The sequence below is a fragment of the Antechinus flavipes genome, chromosome 1 (genome assembly GCF_016432865.1).
Source record: "Antechinus flavipes isolate AdamAnt ecotype Samford, QLD, Australia chromosome 1, AdamAnt_v2, whole genome shotgun sequence".
NCBI classification, from domain to species: Eukaryota; Metazoa; Chordata; class Mammalia; order Dasyuromorphia; family Dasyuridae; genus Antechinus; species Antechinus flavipes.
The window spans coordinates 717,584,594-717,604,363 of record NC_067398.1 but is presented as its reverse complement, the minus strand read 5'-3'; the positions used below and the strand labels follow the sequence as shown (position 1 = coordinate 717,604,363).

Genomic DNA, 19,770 nt, shown 5'->3' with positions numbered 1-19,770 from the left:
CAGAAACTTTTAAACTTAATATAATCAGAATTATCCATTTTGCATTTCATAATGTTCTCTCGTTCTTCTTTGGCCATAAATTCCTCCCTTCTCCATAGATCTGATAAACTATCCTTGCTCGTCTGATTTATTTAGAATATCATCCTTTATATCTAAATCATGAATTCATTTCAACCTTATCTTGGTATAGAGTGTTAGATGCTGGTCAGTGACTAGTTTCTGCCATTCCATTTTCCAATTTTCCCAGAAATTTTTGGCAAATAGTGAATTTTTATCCCAGGAGCTGGAGTTTTTTTTATCAAACACTAGGTCATAGTAGTCATTGGCTATCGTGTCTTGTGTCTACTGTATCTATCCCACTGATCCACCACTCTATTTCTTACCCGGTAACAAATGGTAACAAATGACCACCACTTTATAATCTTTTTTTTAAATCTGATACCGGTAGGCCACCTTTCTTTGCATTAAAAAAAAATTAATTCCCTTAATATTCTTGACCCTTGGTTCTTCTAGATGAGGAATTATTGTTTTTTCTACCTCTATAGTAACTTTCTGACAGTTTAATTGGTATGACACTGAATAAGTAGATTAAATTTAAGTAGGATTGTCATTTTACATTAACTTGGGCCTTCCCCCTTAAGAGCAATAAATATTTTTCCAATTGTTTAGATCTAACTTTATTTGCGTGGAAAGTGTTTTGTAATTGTGTTCGTAGAGTTCCTGGCTTTATCTTGCAGGTAGACTTCCAAATATTTTATATTATCTGCAGTTATTTTAAATGGGATTTCTCTTTCTATCTCTTGCTGTTGGACCTTCTTGGTAACATATAGAAATACCGATGATTTAAGTGGGTTTATTTTACATCCTGTAGCTTTGCTAAAGTTGTTCATTGTTTCTGGTCGTTTTTTCATTGATTTTCTAGGATTCTCTAAATGTACCATCAAAACATCTGCAAAGAGAGATAGTTTTGTTTGCTCATTACCTACTCTTAATTCCTTTAATCTCTTATTGCTAAAACTTAAAGTTTCTAGTACAATGTTGCATAATAGTGGTGATTTCACTCTTGATCTTATTGGGAACTCCTCTAGCTTATCCCCATTACCTATAATGCTCGATGATGGTTTTAGAGAGGTGCTACTTATCATTTTAAGGAAAACTTCATTGATTCCTTTGCTCTCTAGTGTTTTTTTTTTAATGAAGAATGGATGTTATATTTTATCACATGCTTTTTCTGCATCTATTGAGATAATCATGGGATTCCCTGCTAGTTTTATAGGTGCAGGGTGGGGAGTAACTTATCCAGCTAATAAGTTCTAGAGCTAAGATTCGAACCCCAATCTGGCTCCCTTTCCCACTCTTTTCTGCTGCCCATCTTGACCTCCCTTGGGCTGTGTTCCCTCCCTTCCTGAAGTCCAGACTGGGGAGGGGCTGGAGCCTGTGCTCCCGGCAGCTGCCGCAGAGAATAATACTCGTGCCAGGTTTGGGTTCTAATATAGTCCATGATTTATTGGTTTATTCTTTAGCCATGTGGTTACTATGTTCGAAGGAAGGGAGGAGGAATTAATGAAAATAGCAGCTTATAATGGACCGTGTTTACTTTCTCCTGCACGCTCCTGACCTCTCCCATCCAAGCTCCGAACCGAACCTCAGGCTCCATTTCTCTCCTTCTGCAGCCCCCTGGGGCCCTGTCAGTCTCCTTAGGTGTGCACAGTCTCTGTAGGCGGTGAGAGCTTCCCTTGCTCGGGTTCCGTGGCCGGCTGGTCCGCGTTGAAGCCCAGGATCTCTGACTGCCGCGTCACCTGCACCGACTCTTCCTTCTCGGCGTTCGCGTCCTGCTTGGACTCCTCCTTCTCCTCCACCTTGGTGGCGGACTTCTTCTCCACGTTCGCCTCCGGGACCTTGAGCGTGTCCTGCGTTCCCCGCGAGCTCTCCCCATCCTTGGTAGTGGAGATCGAGGGCTGAGTCTTGGGCTTGACCTGCTGCACCCAGCAGTGGCTGAGGATCTCGTCGATGTGCAGCCGCCGACTGACGTCGGGCTGCAGCATGCGGTAGATGAGGTCCTTGCACTCGCCCGTCAGGTGCTTGGAGCGGGGGAAGTTGACACGGTGCTCCTTCTGGATGCGCAGCATCTTCTTGATGTTGGAGTCGTCGTACGGCATGGAGCCGCAGACCATGATGTAGAGAATCACGCCCAGGCTCCAGATGTCGTACACCTTGGGCTGGTAGGGGATGCCCTGGAGCACCTCGGGGGCCGCGTAGGCCGCCGACCCGCAGAAGGTCTTGCTGAGCAAGATGCGCCCGCCGTCGTCGCGGAGGCAGCGCTTGGAGAACCCGAAGTCCGACAGCTTGATGTTGAAGTCTTTGTCGAGCAGGAGGTTCTCGCACTTGAGGTCGCGGTGGACGACGTCCAGGTCGTGGCAGTACTTGACGGCCGAGGAGAGCTGGTGGAACTTCTTCCGAGCGTCGTCCTCGTGCAGGGCGCCCCGGGTCTTGATGAACTCCAGGAGGTCCCCCTGGACCCCCAGCTCCATGATGATGTAGACCTTGCCGTCCGACGTCTCGAAGATCTCGTAGGTCTTGACGATGGAGCGGTGGTTCAGCATCGCCAGGATCTCGATCTCCCGGGGCAGGAATTTCTCGAGGAAGTCCGTGGGGGCTTTCCTGCGGTCTATGATCTTGACCGCCACATTGAACTTCAGGCGCTCAGAGTAAGCAGATTTCACTTTTGCATACGAGCCCTCTCCCAAATTTATTCCCATGATGTAGCCTCTTCTCTTAAGGACAGCAGCATCATCCATAGTACTAGAAGAGACGAGTGCCCCTGACGCTGCTCTCTACATGTCCCTTCCCCACCTAGGCCAACAGCGCCCTTATTGACACCGTGGGAGAGTCCTCTGAGCGGGCTGGGCCTGGAGCTGCTTGGAGGTAGAACGCTCGGCATTGTCTCCGGAGTGACTCTGTGAAGTCACAAAGGAGCGGGGACTGCGTGGGCAATGGAGCTCTCTCCCCGAGCCTGAGAGGGACCTGGAGGCCTGGAGGCCGAGGGGAGGAGCTCCCCGCAGATGTCCGGCAGAGAGCTGGCGTGGCCGACCCCCGTGCTGGCCCGGGGCCCGGAGCTAAGGTAGGAGGGCAGAGGAATCTTCCCCGGGGGCTCTCAGTCAGAGCGGCTCATTCTTCCCCCATGTGCCCTGTGAGAGTTTTCTCCCAAAGCCTGGTCTCGTCCCTGCGTCGAGCTTCTTAACTTTGTAGACAATGGGAGTGGGAGGGTCTCCTGCCCATTCTTCCTGAGAAGGATTTAGGGTCAAAACTTGCCCGTCCTCCTTGGGGAGGAGCCCTCTCGCACCCATTCCTCTTTCCCAGAGCCTTTCTAGGTGATGGGTTTGTTATCATTACTAAAACAAGTCAGGTGGGGGGGTTGATGACTTCTCAGAGTCTTTGTGCTTTGGTAGAGGATGCTGGGAGACACAGTCCCTTAGCCCAGAGAAAAAGTGCTTCTCTGGGAGGGGGGAGATGCTGCCAAATCACAGTTTTGTGATGGAAAAACCCCCAACCCAACTACCCAGAGATGACAGCTCCCCCTCAGGGCCATCCCTGGGAGCTGGTGGCCACACCAGACGGCATTCGCTCTTGCGGGCAGATTTCCCGGGAGACCCGAGTGAAGAACAGCCCACTGCTGTCCCCCTCAGATGGCTTTGAGCCCTGCACCCTGAAGCACCCCACTTCAAGGAAGGCATCGGCGGGCCAGAGCAGGGTGGGGAAAATCGTTGGCTAAGGCAGCGGGAGGAGATGATGAGCTGAAAGGTTGCTGATGGCAACCTTCTCGGGTTTGAGCTCTATAAGTCGATAGTTTTGTGTGGCCCACGAATGTCATAAATGTCCAATGGCCTTGGTGGAAAAAAGATTCCTCAGCCTGTGGCTAGAGGGTGCGGGGCTTGGAAATCATGTCAGATCCAGGGAATGGGGAAAGAACAGGGAGTTTTTCATGGGGAAGGGATAGTTGTCTGTAAGTAGTTGGGGGCTTTCCCCTGGAAGAGGAACAAAACTTCTTTGACCTCCCTTCCCCACTAATGGGCAAATTTCCGGGGAGTTGATTTCTGTTGGATCAAAGGGACAGATGGGATCCGAGCTGACAACAGTGGATGAGTCTGCCTTCCGCAGTAATTGGGGGGCCAGAGGCAAGACCAGACTCGGAGAATCTGTACTTCTATGAATTCCAGATGGCACCCCTGGAGCCTCTCGGGTGTTTGTGTGTTGTGAGGGACCCGGGCTGGGGCTGAGGAGGGGGACCCCGTGCTGCCTCACAGCGGGGACACGGAGGCCAGAGCAAGAAAAACTCGAGAAGGGAGTTTTCCCGAGGACTCATTCGGAGCCTTTGGCAGCCAGACTTCCCTTCTGGTGGAGGGGGACGTAGTCAGCATTCTTCCCTTGGAGGAGCCAGTTCAGCAAACTTCAAAAGTCTGTTTGAGGGGCCAATGGCGCAGATACAAGATGAAAAATGACCCCTGCCCTTCCCTTCAAAGAGCCCGGGGAGGGGCAGGAAGACCACATGGGAAAAGAGGAAGATTAGCTAAGGTTTTATGGGAGGCAGTCGCCGAGAGATTGAGTGCCGAGGCAGGACGCTGGTCAGAAGACCTGACTCTGCCGGTTGTTAGCTGGGTGACCTGGAGCAGATCATTTCTCCACGCCCGTTTTCTCATCTGTAAATTGGGAAATTGACCTCTGGTATCCCGTTCAGCTCTAGGAGAGAGCAGGTGGTGAGGGAAAACTTGGAAAGAAGAGGATTTCATGCGTCCGAAATGAGAAGGGAGTTTCCTCCTTAGGGAATAGTGTGTGTAAATGCATAGAGAGGAGAGATGGCGAGAAGAGAGCCTAGAAGAGTCAATCGACCAATTTAGCTGGAAAAGGAAAAGGGATTTATGGGAAACAAAGCTGGAAAGGGGGGGTTGGAGCCAGATTATGGGGTGACCTAAATGTGAATATCTTCGCACTAGGGAGAAGACCTTATGGTTTTTTTGAGCAGAGTAATGATCTGGTCATGCTCCCACAGGACTTTCTGTAGCTGTCTGGTTTCCACTTCAACATCCACTGCCCTCCAGGCTCTTTGCCTGACCAGACACAAGACAAACCTCACCTTCTTTTGCCTCAGCTCGGCTGCAGTGGCCATTTTTCCCAGGAGATTTTGACTGCAAAATGGAGGGGAAGACTACACAGAAAATAGGACATGGAAGGGCTCTGGCTTGACTCTTTAGTAGCCATTCCTCAGGTGGGTGTCAATCAAGAAGCATATATTAAGCACTGACTGTTTGCTTAGCCCAGCACTCGGCTTGGTGCTGAGCAAACAATGAAAGGCCAAAGAATCTGTGCCCTTGAATTCACATTTGAATGGGGGAGAGACTACAAGTAATCACAGTATGTATGTCTACGTATATACACAATATAAGACATGTATACATGTATGTGCAGAATATACAGATGTGTCTATATACGTGTGTACTTCGATACAGAGAAGGGTTAAGTATAACAAGCCTGCGAAGGCGAGGAGGGGCTGGTGGAGGACAGACTTCAGGTGAAGGGGTTTGTGAGTAAGAGGAGGGGGAGTCGCCACCTCTAAGGATCTGGACTTTAGAAAAATCACTTGGGCAGCTGAGTGGAGAATGGGCTGGACTAGGGAGAGACTTGGGGCTGGGACACTAGGTAGAAGAATACTGCAGAGGTGACCAGGTCAGAGCTACAGAGAAAGGATGGGGGACATCAATTAGAGGTCGTGTCAGAAACAAGATTTGGGAAGAGATCGGCACTCTGGGGAGAGTGCAGATAAGCAGTTGAGGATGACCCCAAGGTTCTAGTCTTGGGTAACTGGGACAAGTTAACCAAAGTTACCCAAACTAAGATGATGGTAAGCCCCTTGACAGTCATGGGGAAGTTTGGAAGAAGGGAGGTCTGGAGGTCAAAGGTTTGGACACAAGGAGTTGAGGATGTCTGTGGAATATCTAGTTCAAGATGTCCAAGAGGCAGTTGGTGATGGATGACTAGCAAGCGGTCAGGAGAGAAGCGGGAGTTAGTTATTCAGTTATTTCAATCACGTCTGGCTCTGGGACCCCGTTTGGGGTTTTCTTGGCAATGACGCTGGAGTGGTCTGTCATTTTCTTCTCCAGACCATTTCACAGATGAGCAAACAGGCATTAAGTGACTGGTCCAGGGTCACACAGCTAGGAAGTGTCCAAGGCCATATTTGAACTCAGGAAGACAAGTCTTCCTGACTCCAGGCCTGAGGCTTTATCTGTCGCAGGACCACCTAGCTGCCCCAGGAGTAGGGGTGACGGTTGGGGATCATCTGCATAGATCTGATGAGATCAATAGGTGAGAGAGTCTAGAGTAGAAAGAAAAAGGGACCTAGGACAGAACTTGGGGGGAGATACCCACAGGTGCCACCTGAAAAGAGAACCAGCAAATGGCAGGAGGAGAACCAGAAGAGCCAGTGTCATGGAGAGTGGATCCAGAAAAGGTCCAAGAGATGGAGAAATGAGAGAAGGCCCTGAAGAGATTTTGGAAGCTTTGGACAGAGTGGCTCTCATGAAGGTGGAAGCTGGACTGCCAGGACTTAAGAAGGAGTGAGAGAAGAGGAAAGGTAGTGCCATGAATGGAAGGAGAAGGTCCAGCAGCGATGATGGTGACCCCGGCTGTTGCCTCCTTGTCACGTGGTATTCTTGGCCACGTCTAACTGTAATTCCATAGAAAATCCACCCGGGGCTCTAGAAACCTTTCTTTGCTGTTTGTCTTTTCTTTTTTCATGGATTCTTCTGTGACATTGGATCTGTCCATCCTATACTCTTTATGCCCAGCCGATCTCTTTTTCTGGGGTAATGTCTCTTTAATGATATCACTTTTGACATTGCTTATTTTTTATTTTAATAGCTTTTTTGTTTTTTCAAATACATGCAAATCTAGTTTTCAACATTCACCTTTACAAAACCTTGTGCTCCAACTTTTTCTCCCTCCCATAGACAGCAAGGAATCCAAACGTGTTAAATATGGCCAATTCTTCTAAACATAATTTCCATGTTCGTTGTGCTGAGCAAGAAAAATCAGCTCCAAAGGTAAATGAAAAAAAAAACACGAGAAACAAAAAAAGCAAGTAAATAATAACAAAAAGGTGAGAAAACACTATTCTTCCATCCACAGTCAGTCTCCATAGTTCCCTTTCCGAAGGCAGATGGCTCCCTCCATTCCAAGGCAATTGGAATTCCCTTCAATCACCTTGGAAAAAGCCACATCCATCAGAATTGACCATCACATGATCTTGTTGTTGCTGTGTACAATATTCTCTGGGTTCTTTTTACTTCACTCAGCATTAATTCATAAGTTTTTTCTAAAATGATTTCTAAAATGATTCTGCTCGTCATTTCTTTATAGAACAATATTCCATTACATTCATAAACCAACTATAACTTATTCAGCCATTTTTCTTTTTTTTTTTTTTTCTTTTTTTCTTTTAAATAACTTTTTATTGACAGAACTCATGCCAGGGTAATTTTTTACATCATTATCCCTTGCACTCACTTCTGTTCCGATTTTTCCTCTCCCTCCCTCCACCCCCTCCCCCAGATGATATTTAGCCACTCTTCACCTGAGGGGCATACACTCACTTTCCAGTTTCTTGCCACCACAAAAAGGGTCACTACATTTCCCCCTTTTTTCTCTTTTTCTTATCTCTTTGGGAATCAAACCCATAGTGACACTGCTGGATCAAAAGGGTATGCAAAGTTTGTTAGCCCTTTGGGCCTAGTTCCATATTCCTCTCCAAAATGGTTAGATGGTTCACAACTCCACCAACAATGCATTAGTGTCCCAGCTTTCCCACATTTCCTCCAACATTTATTATCTTTTCCTTTATAGCAACTTGCTTACATATAAGTCCTTGGGGATAGAATTCTATATTATTGACACCCTAAATCTCTTTATGGGTCTTTGAATCACCTGAAGTTTTGTGAGTCTTCAGAAATTGTGGTTGTTCAATGGTTAATAGCCATTCTCCTGTTCTTGGAGAGTTTCTCATGTTAGCATGAGAACTTCCTCCATTGATACAAATTGTAACCTGGTAGACTGTTTCTAGGGACTTCCCTGAGACATCGAAAGCTCAGGCTTATTCAGCTTGTAAGTACCAGAGCACGGGAGACGAGACCAGAGAGTCCTGACACCAGCCTAGCACTTCGGCCCCAATCGAGTAACATCAACAAAAACAACTTTGGCAGAAATAGTGAATTGGAAACCTTCAAGGCATTGAATCCTGGGCCCAGCCCATTGACCAACTCCAGCATCTATCAATGGGCCACCTGACCAACGTGTCCATCATCATCTAGGCCAGGGGTCCTCAAACTACGCCCGCGGCCAGATGCGGCAGCTGAGGACGATTATCCCCCTCCCCCAGGGCTATGAAGTTTATTTAAAGGCCCACAAAACAAAGTTTTTGTTTTTACTATAATCCGGCCCTCCAACAGTCTGAGGGACAGTGAACTGGCCTCGTTTAAAAAGTTTGAGGAGCCCTGATCTAGGCAATGACAAGTCACTGACTTTTCTAAAGCATTTTAAAGTTTATAAAGCACTTTTATTCTCAATAGCATTTTATTTTTCCCAAATACATGTTTGTAAGATATTGTGTTTCAATTTCTTCTCCCTCCCTCCCTCACTTCCCCCTTTCCCAAGACAGCAAGCAATCGATATAGATTAAATATGTACAATCATTATAAAACACTCGCAGTAAACTTTCTAATCTGATCTTCACAACAAGCCTCTGAGGTAGGTAATAATGCAGGTACTTTGTGCATTTTATTGGTAATGGAAACCACATAGGGAAATGACTTGCTCAGTGTCATCTCCAGTAAGCTGCAGAGCTGAAGTTTTTAGTAAAAATCTTCACACTAGAAATCCATTATTGTTTTTCATCCATCACCGTTGTGGAATAAGTTATTAAATTTGTTTTGCCAGAAGGCAGAACTGGTGGAATCGCAGAAGCCAAGAGAACTTCCTAACAGAACTGTTCACGTTCAGTTAGGTAATGGGTTATTTTTTCCTTCATCTTCAAATAGAGGCTGGGGCGCTATTTGTTGGGGAAGTCGCCTTCTGGAAATGCTGCTGAATAAATTTCCCTTCACTCTAGGTCTCTCGCAATCAAGCCAAATCAATAAGCATTTATTAAGCTCTTACTATATATTCTAGGCACCGTGCTAAGCTCTGGGGACTTTGGAAAGAAAGAGAAAAACATGGTTTCTGCTACGAAAAGGTTCGCAGTCTAGTGGAGGAAACAGCATGCAAACGGCCGTGTACAAACAAGCTATATCTGGGGTAATTTGGAGACGCCTCGGAGGGGAGCCACTAAGGGAGGGAGGACTGGACAAGGGCTTCCTGTAAAAGATGGGATCTTAGCTGAGACTTAAAGGAAGCCAGGAGGCAGTAAAAAAGGCATTGAATGGAGCCAGGAGGCCAGTATCCTGAAGGGAGGGAAGCCTGGAAAGGGAAGATGAGGTGTTCAGAAACCAAGCAGGTCTTTGTGTTTGGTCCTCAGGGAGCCGGGGGGCTCTGTGACTGGGACATGACAGCCCACGCTGTGCCCCCCGCCAAGGAGCTCCTGCGTTCCCATCTACCCTCTCCACTCCTGGTGAAAGCCTGGGCCAGGAGGAGGAGGGGACGCGCTGCTTGCTCGTCGCTGCCACTCCCAGACTGTCTCACTGATCCTCAGGCCCTAAGGTAGGTAACTGGTTCAAAGAAAGATTGTCCCCCTGCCCCGTATCTTATCAATACTTAGCCCTGTGTTGGACCCCTTACTTGTCTTCTGGACTCCCCTGTTCCCATGATCCTTTGACTCTCCACCAATGAATTTCTATCATTTACCACAGCCCTGTTTCAGATCTTCCTGTGTCTCCAGCTTTTTGTACCATTCTTCTCCTGTTTACCCCCCTTAGGAGAGACCTCAGGTCCTGCTTTCTCAGATATGTGTCATTAGCTCTTCTCCACTTCAACATCCCTTGATGTCGTTGCCATTTTCTCCATGTCCCTGCTCTCTGAGGCCCCAGGACCAGTCGTCCTCCTTGTGCTTTGGGATCCTTTCTCCCGTCTCCCCTTCACTTTAAGCTTCACACACTCCCTCCTTACTGAGCCTGCCCTGATGCTTACATTCTCGGTTCTCCCTTATTATTCTAACCTCGCCATATTTCCCGTAAAGTCCAAAGCAGGTCTTATTCCTGTTGAAGTTTCAGTGGCTCATTCTTGCCTCTAAGAACAAACCTAAGCTCCCCAGTTAGCGTTTTGGGTGTTTGCCCCCCCTTTCCTGACTTATTTCTTGCCCCCCACTTTGTGTATTCTGTCATCTGGTCAGAAAGAGCTGTTTGCTATTCCCCAGGTGTCCCGTCTCTTTGTGTCTGCACTGGCCGGTCCCTGGGCTTGGTGTCCACTGCCCTTTGCAGCTCAGTGCCAGGCCCGTACAGCAGGGTGGGATTCTGCCGGCCGACAGTGGCCACCTCCCCAATTACTCTCTCTTTAGTATTCCGTTCTCTGGATTGTCCCTCCCTCATAAAATCGAGGCTCCCAGAGAGCCCGGTAATTTTGTTTTTGTCTGAGTTTCTGTTGCCCAGCACACAGTAGGCACATAATAAATGCTGGTTTGAGAGCTGAGAATTGGGGTGGTCTTATGGATGGAGATCTGGCCTCAGAATGGTTAAGTCCTGGGTTCATATCTTGCTTCTGATTCTGGATGGGTCAGTTAGGTCATTCAATCTCTTGTAGGGGTTGTCTAAAAGAAGGAGTTGGACTTGGGTGGTCTCCGAGGTCCCTGCCGGCAAACCATCTGGTGGTGGGCCAGCTCTTGCCATCTCTTAGGCTTGCTGTATCCCCGGCCTATCCAGCCTCCTGGCACAAGTTGTCTGAGCTCCTCCCTTCCTCCCCGTCTACTCCTTGTCCTTGCTCAGTCCTCGTCCTTATCACTTACAGCCTGTTCTTTGGCCAAGACTGCCCTCTCCAAGGCTGCTCACTGCCCTCACCGAGTGCAGTGGAGTCTTCTCCGTTCTCCTTCTTTACCCCTGTAGGCTCTAGCACTGCTGCCACCACGTCCTGGATTCTTGCTCATTCTCTCTGTGCCCATCTCCTTTCCACTCTTTCCAGTGATGCAGGGCCCTCAAATCTTGCTCGCTCCCTCCCTCCCTCCCTCTCTCTTTTTCCCTCTCCCTCTTGCTCCTTGCTCCTTCCCTCTCTTTTTCTCATCCCCTTCCATGGGTTTAACTTATTACCTGGGCAGATCACGCCCTCATCTCCCCCTGGCTCCAATCAGGCCTGTCACTCCCTGCTTTCATCTCCGATTGAATGTCCTGAAGGAATCTCAAGCCTGCAGACATTATCTCCCCCTCGGAAACGGTCTCTCCTCCCAGTGTCCCTGTTTCTGTGGAGGCCCCACTGGACTCCTAGCTACTCTAGGTTTCCAACCTCGGAATCATCTTCCACGCTTTCCTCTCCTTCTCCCTCCCCCATCCAGTCAGCTGCTGACTTCTGTGGATTCTTCGGGCACAACCTGAGGCAGCTCAGGTACCAAGGATTCTCTTGGTCCTGGGCCCTAAGTTTTGGATCTCTGTCTCTGGGATTGTGTGTCTCCTTACCCATGAGCTGAGGGCCCGTGGGGTCACTTAGTGAGAAGGGACCAGTCACATTGGGGATGGAAACATTACTGGCCTTCTTCTGAGCACTTCGATTCCATTGGCTCCTGTCTGTTCCTGGGCTGGACACACTTCCCTTTTAAAGGCGGAGACTTGGAGCTCTCATTTGGGGTTCATTTCTGCTTGTGGCCATGATGCTCCCCTCCCCCAAAGAGGATATGGAGAAAGTCAGAACTGGCCCAGGATGGGGCAGGGACATGGGAATGCTAGGAATCAGGAATATTAATGTTCTCCCATTTTCAAGGGACTTTAAGATATTAAAAAAAAATCAGTTGTAGGAATAGGAATAACCAATTCGAAGGCCAAGATTGGGAGGAACGATGGATACACACTTCCTACTTTTCTTTCATGGACCAAGTAGCATAAGGCTCTTCCCACGAAAGCTCCTCAGATACCTGGAAACCAGTTTTCCTGAGTTTTCTCAGCTCCAGAAGAAGTAGGGGAGACATAGGCCCAAAGGATTTCCACAAAAGTTTGTGCTGTGCTAGGAAAGAGGAGGGTCAAATTTCTTGGGTAGGTCAGGGAAGGCTGCTTGGAGGAGGAGCCTTCAGGCAACTGTTGGGAGGATGGATTTGTGGAGCCAAATTCCTAGGGGGTATCTCCCAGTCTCTCCTCGGAGGATGGGCTGATGTGGGACCGGCTCCTGTTGGGATTGAACAGGGCAGATATGATTTCAGAAGTGCTGGATGGAGTCTGTAACCCCCAATCACCTGCATTGGCAGCCTTGGCTCCTGTTTGCCGCCTTTGGGGGCAGATGCTTTGTACAGTTGCAGAAGGAAGCAGAGCTCATCTATCAAATGAGATCCACAATGTTTCTGAAACAACCTTATGTGTGGATTTATTGCTGGAAGGGGCCTCCGAGATCACCTCCTGGGTGAGGAGGCGGTCACACAGGTGAGTCGTAGTGGAGCTGGAAGGAGGGCTCTGAGAACATCCTCTTGGGTGGGGAGGCAGTCAACAGGTAGGCCGTGGCAGAGCTGAAAGGGATCTCTGAGATCACCACCTGGGTAAGGAGGCAGTCACACAGGTAAATTGTGGCGGAGCTGGAAGGGGCCTTCTAGATCACCTCCTGGGTGGGAAGGCTGTCACAGAGGTAAGTTGTGGTGGAACTGGAAGAGCTCTCTGAGATCACCATCTGGGTAAGGAAGCAGTCACACAGGTGGGTCATGGCGGAGCTGGAAGGAGCATCTGAGAATATCACCACCTGGGTGGGGAAGCTGTCACACAGGTAGGCTACGGTGCAGCTGGAAGGGGCCTCCGAGATCACTGCCTGGGTGAGGAGGCAGTCACACAGGTAGGCCGTAGCAGAACTGGAATCATGAGCCCAGATCTGCTAAGAAAAGGGCTTTGGAGACCCGAAGGCCTGATACAAATTATCAACCTAAAAAGAAAATAATTCACTGTCATTGTCATTGTCTCCTAAAAGATATTCTTGGTCAGTGATCAGAGAGAGACAGCGACCAGGACCCTCAGAAAAATATAGGGGAAAAATGATGAGCATTTATTCTGAGCCTGCTGTATGCCAGGTGCTGTGCTAAGTGCTGGATCTCATTAGTCTTTTCCTTGGGCCCTGCTGTGACCAGCTCTATAAAGAGCAGAAATGAAGGATCCTTTGAGAACTAATGGTTTGGAATGGAGGGCATGGGACCTTTCCCCACGAAACTAAGGGGGAGCATGCTGTGTAGCAGGAAGAACAGCAAACTGAGATATGAGACTCTGCACTGTGACCGATCCAGTGTGGAATTTGGGGCAACTCTCTTCCCCATTTTTGGCCTCTGCTCCCCCATCCATAATACATGTCTAGACAGAGGTGATCTAGCAACATAGGTGTTCTTTCTCATTGTACAAGTGACTGCCCCGATGCTCCCTTGCCTGGCTGTCCTTGTCCCTGCCTTCCTTATGTAATGAGCTCATCCTTTGTGATGTGCCATCCTTTATGGGGCACCACCTTCACCTTGTAAAGAATCCTGTTGCATTCCTCTCACCCACTTCATGCCCAGGGTCTCCCTATTGTCGTCTGGGTGTCTTCAGCAACCACTGCTTCAGGATTCCAGCACGTTGCAACCTTGCCAAAGGAGGCTCAAGAAGGTCTTGTTACAGGGAAAAGCTTGGGGTTACAAAAAGAGCTTTGTTACTTCCCAGAGGTAGAACAAGCTGATCTCCTCCAGTTTGAATTTTCTCGGTCAATGTTTGGCCAAGATGTGCTGAAGGACAAGGACAGAGCTGCCTGCCATATTCTAGGCAGCCAATCTGTTTTTTTCCTGGGTGAGCAGGTGGGTGCATTTCATGTTGGGGCCTCTTTGGAGTTCAGAGCTTGATGGAGTATGTACATTGTTACCTGTGACCAGGAGCATCCCAAGGAAAGGAAACTGCTGCTCAGCTTGGGGGTCATGATGGACATTCTCAGTGATGGTGTAGGATTTGAGGATTTCACATTTAACAGGCAGAGACTTAAAAAGATGAAATGAAATTTACATTACTACTCAGAAACTAGATTTAAACAAGATACGAGAAAAAGAGGAAACTTATAAAAACACACAATTAACAAGCACAGTGATCACCAAGACAATATAAGAGATAACATAGATCATCACCACTATGAGGAAGCACCAACATCTGAATTTCAAAAATTGAGAGAACCTGGGTCATCGCTTTCAGAGTGTTAGGCAAATGGTACCAAACTTAAGTTCTAAAAGTCTCTTTCCATTAAGGGGTTTTCTCATTGCTGAGAACAAGGCACTATAAATATCTTCTGTTGGGACATGACTCGTGAGACAGAGCAACCCCCCTTAGGTAGAGGGATGCTCTGTTGTAAGAGGTCCATGAAAGACAGTATGTGTTACTTTAGGAAGATGTTTACTCCAGGAACTGGCCAGGTTTCCAGGGTGTAAACAGGCCCACCATAAAGGATGTTCATTAAGGCACTAGGAAAACTGTCAATCTTCTGAATGCTTCCTGAGACCTATTGGATAACTGGGAACACATTCCATAGTTCTCAGCAAATGTACACAAAGGCATGCCCAAAACTTAGTGGGAACCTTCATTTAGGGTGTCTTACAGATGGGCGTGCCCACTGCTGTCTACCTTATATGGCAATCCCCTTGGCTCAGGAGTTCTCTCCAGTGATCTTGCCCATCTCCCCAGGCATTGCTCCCCTCATGGCATTTAGGTCTTGCTCTTGACACTGGAAAGCTGCCCCAGGATCTTGATAGCTGCTCACCTGCTACTCTAGGCAGTCTCGGCCTTAGGCTGCCACTCTTCCCTTCCTGATTCCCTGTGAACACTGTGGACTTTGCTGGCTGACACAGGATTCTGGAGGAACACAGTATAGTGGAAAGAGCATTGGATTTGAAAGATGTGGATTTGAATTTTGGCTCTGTGACACTCCCTGGATCCTTTTGGGGAAGTCACTAAACTCTGATCTCATTTTCGTCAAACTAAAGACTTGGCCTAAATAATGGAAGTGGCTCGAGTTGGCCGGAACCTCGGATGCAATGTTCCCTTCAGCTTCCCTGACAGGTGGCCGGCCAGACAATGCTTGGAGACTTTGGTGATGGGGAGTTGATTATGTTACAGGTAGTCTGTCCCCCTTGGGTCCCTTCCCTTCCTGCCTTTCAAGAGCTTCATTGTTCCTGCTTCTGATCTCTAAGTTAAATTACCTTTCTCCATTGGCAAGGGCCAGAGAACATTGCACATCTTAGGAGCTGTGTTCAGGTCTGTTTCTCAAAGCCTTTCAGTGGTCCCATGATGCAGGTGGGAAATGGTCAGCCCTCTATGGACTGAAGAGGATCTTGAGGTTCAGAGAAGCCAAGGAACATGACTAGCTTCACACAGTTTATTGGTTTTCTGGGGCCCAGGCTCACTATGTTGCTCTGGCTCGTAAAATCTAGAGCTTCCTGGGATGCCCCAGGGACCCCTTTCTAAGAGCAGGAAACTGGCTCTCTGCTAAGGAGCAAACTGGACCATGGGAAGCCTTTACTTTTCAAAGGACCCCTCGAATCCTAAAGAGGCAGAGCCCAATTTTGGGTTATAACAGTAACCACTTTTTCACCTACATGGGTTGAAGTTTGGCCTGAGCCTTGCTGCAGAAGGCCAGACTTTTAAGTCGTTAGCCTAGCAACTATCTTGTTTTACAAAGGATTCACGCCAGGATTCCTCAGGTGGACGGGCTCCCACCAGGCACTGGAAGGCATTACTTAAAGTTGGTACTTCTCTAATCAGGAATCTCCCATCTGATTCAAGGTTCTGTGATTTCCTCTGCCCCAACACTGTTCATGGCTGTGCCTTAATTCATATGGAGACTTGATAATCTGCTACCTTCCTTGTGGTGATGAACTTCTCTGTGCTTAGCTAGACTGACCCCCAGAGAATTATTCAGAAGCCATGTTAGATCAGTGGCAGCATCCAGAAAGACCTTGATCAGCTGGAAGGATGAGAAGGGCTGCATGGGAGGAAAGGAAATATAAGGATACATGTAAAATTTTATGTTTGGGTCAAAGTCAACTTCTAAACCCCAGGGGAGGAACACGTAGGCAGCCGTGCATGTGAACCAGCTCCAGAGCTCTGAGTCAACAGTGAGGTAACAAAGGAAATAAAAAGCTTCAACTCCTGCATTTCTGTGCCCTTGAGAGGTAGAGCATCTAGAACTAGGTGATCATCCATTGACCCTACATTCAATTGATTATTGATTAAGTGGGGGCTAATTAAACTTTTTCCACTTGCAACCCCTTTTTACCCAAGAAATTTTTACATGCAGGTATAAAGGCATATAAAATAGGTACACAAATCAGACATTTGCTAATTTGTGCCAGACAATGTGCTAATGTAGGGATGCAGACACAATGGTGATGCAATACCTGCTTCTGGACACTGCACTGACTAGAGTGTGTCCAGGGGATGGCAGTTAGGGTGGATGGGATTTTGGAGGGATGTGGGAGAGAAGATTTAGGACTTGAGCAGTTTAGTGGCATAGTGCCTAGAGAGTAGGATTTGGAGGAAGATAAGTTGGAATCCAGCCATGGACACATGCAGCGTCACTCCTGGGAGTCTTTCTGCTTGTTTCCTCATCCACACAATGGGGATAATGATAGTGGCTATCACCTAGGTGGTCATGATCAAATAAGATGGTTCATCAGTTTGTAAACCTCGGAGCAATATGGAGCTGCTAGCAAAAGGACTGTCTCACAGAAGAGAGACGGAAATGGTTCTGATAGGGCCCAGAAGTCTGCGTGATCGGAATCCTGAGTGGAAGTTGTAGGGACACATTTGGCTGGATGTCTCCCCAAATGCAGAGTGGTTGCAGGAAGTAGTGGGTTTCACTTAATGGAACTGTAGAATGTAAGAATAGTTTGAAAGGGCAGGCTCTGTTTAACTTTTTATGTCCCCAGGGCTAGCGGATTCATTTGTTCATTCAATAAACATTAAGCACCTACTATGTACCAGGCCCTGTGCTAAGCACTGGAGATACAAAAAGAAGCAAAAAATAGTCTCTGCCCTAAAGTTTATGGTCTAATGGGAAAGACAATATACAAAAAGAAGCAAAAAAGTCTCTGCCCTTAAGAAGTTTATGATCTAATAGGAAAGACAATATACATATTTATATACATAAAAAGACAAGGCAAGCTATAAAGAAAAATGGTTGGATGGTTGGTGTCCTTTGTTATTGAAGATCAACATGACCTCATATTGGGGTCTGATTGGTTGATCAGACCAATATGAGCTCAGAAGGTCCCGTCACATGTTGGACACAATAGTCCATGTGAACAGGAGAAATAGGAACTTGAGAAGTACTGAGATGAAGAGTTGGGGAAATCTTCCTGTAGAATGTGGGATTTTTGAGACAAAAGAAAGCTGGGGAGGTCAGTGGTTAGAGTGGAATAGGGAGAGCATAGGGGTAACCAGAGAATACCCAGAGTGATAGTTTTGTTTGTAGATCAGCACATACTAGATGTAAGAAGCACCTAGTAGATGATTAATAAATGCTTGTTGAAAAGCTGCTTGATTGATCCACAGGTTAAGCTCAGCTAACCATTTGTGTTAAGTTGTAGGTGAGACTCTTGATTCTGTAGGATTGATTACTGATGCCCTGAGATTTTGTGACTTTGATAGGACTGCCTCCTGCACAAAACCTTCAAGAACCAGGGCCACTTGATGAAGCAATGAGGCATCTAGGAAGATTCTAGTAGGATTTGCAGACCATCTACCTGTATACTTCCATCAGACCATATATCTGTCCATCCATCCATCTATTCCTGCATCTGTCTATCCTTCTGCCTGTCCATCCATTAGACCATCTGTCTGTCCATCCATCCATTGTGGGGAATCTTTAGGGTTAATATGTTGTGGAGCAGACCTGCTCCAGCTGTAGCTGTGATGCGGTCATAACTTGGCTCCAATCCAGGGTTTTGCCCTGTCCCAGGAACTAGAAACATGATCTTAATCTTATTCTCGGTACATTAGACATCTGAAGAATGGCTTTGACATTAAACATTAACCATGAGAAATGAGAAAAACAAGTCATGAAAAATAACTAAAGGAAGCAAGATTGTTATAAAATATATAAGCTTTGTTCTTACTAATAAATGGAGTTCTGCATGAGCTATCCCGTGGCCCAGTTTCTTCTTGTCTTTGCTGTAAGTCCATCCAATCTGTCCACACATCCATCTATCCATTCATTCTTATGTCCCTCTACCATCTGTCCATTCATCTGTCCGTACATCCATCAGACCATCTACTTGTCCATCCCCATCCATCCATTAGACCATTTACCTGTCTTGTCAGTCCATCCATCCACCCATCCTTATGTCTGTCTATCCATCCATCCATCTGTCCATTCATCCTTATGTCTGTCCATTCAATCTATTTCTGTCCATTTATATATGTCCATTCTTATGTCTGTCTGTCCATCCATCCATCTTTCCATTCATCCTTGTTTGTTCATCCATCAGACCATCCATCCATCCGTCTGTCCATTCAGTCTATTTCTGGCCATTTATGTATGTCCGTTCTTATGTCTGTCTGTCCATCCATCCATCTTTCCATTCATCCTTGTTTGTTTATCCATCAGTCCATCCATCCATCCATTCATCCGTCCGTCATGTCCGTCTATCCAAAATCCATTTGTTTGTCCATCCATCCTCATGTATGTCCACTTATGTTTGTCTGTCCATCCATGAATCCGTCTGTCTATCCTTGTTTGTTCATCCATCAGACCATCCATCCATCCGTCTGTCCATTCAGTCTATTTCTGGCCCTTTATGTATGTCCGTTCTTATGTCTGTCCATCCATGCATCCGTTTGTTCATCCATCCATCCACCTGTCCGTCAGTCCATCCATCCGTCCCCGCATATGTTCGCTGTTTCTCCAGCCGGACAGGACGCTGACCTTTGTGGGACATCTGGGCTCCGATCCAGCCTGAAGGCTTAGTAGCTGGGCTGTCTCGGGCCGGGAGATCCCTTGGCCGCACTGGGCTTCCCTTGGTTCCCCAGGGAAATGAGGAGGGTGTCCCCGGAGGCCTCTGGGGCGTATGATACTGCCCCCATTTTACAGGTGAGGAAAAGGAGGCACAGTGTGGGGACGTGATGTAGGGGAGGCACGGCCTCTCCAGCGGGAGGGGAGGGGCTGGGCCGGGCCGCGGGAGGCACCTCGCCCATCTGTACAGGCGTCTGACAACTTCAATCTCGCCTTTCCGGCCCCGCCCCATCTTGGGCCCCGCCCCCGACCGGGCCCGCCTCCCCAGGCTCCGCTCCCCCGCCCCATACATCTTGGGTTCAGGCAGGGTCGTACCACTCTGAATGGGGGTGGGGGGAAGCCTGCCTCCTCTGCTCTTGCTTCTCTTTCTCCGCAGCCTCGTTCGGATGGCCGCTGCGACTCTTGCCCGGCAATCTGTCTCTGGGACATTTTGGCGGCCGCTGCCCTGCCTCGCGGGCGGGTCACAGTGCCCGTAGTCCCGCCGAGCGCCTCTTGACCTCCCCAGCCCGGCCAAAATGCCTTTCCCCTGTATGCAGATGAGCACCTGAGGCTCCGCCCCCGGCCTCCGACGCGCGTGCGGATTGGTCCGCGAGGGAGGCG

At 47.9% G+C, this 19,770-nt stretch overlaps 1 protein-coding gene across 1 annotated transcript; it reads right to left on the bottom strand.

The window, feature by feature from the left end:
* Positions 1-1,488: 1,488 nt before the first annotated feature.
* On the bottom strand, positions 1,489-2,921 carry LOC127545730 (testis-specific serine/threonine-protein kinase 1-like). The gene has a single exon (XM_051973197.1). It carries the CDS (start codon positions 2,796-2,798, stop codon positions 1,698-1,700), a length of 1,101 nt encoding a protein of 366 aa, XP_051829157.1. The 5' UTR covers positions 2,799-2,921; the 3' UTR covers positions 1,489-1,697.
* Positions 2,922-19,770: the final 16,849 nt, after the last annotated feature.

Bases quoted from the DNA above. Each gene is read 5' to 3' on its own strand.
- LOC127545730 (XM_051973197.1), bottom strand. From the start codon at position 2,798: ATGGATGATGCTGCTGTCCTTAAGAGAAGAGGCTACATCATGGGAATA.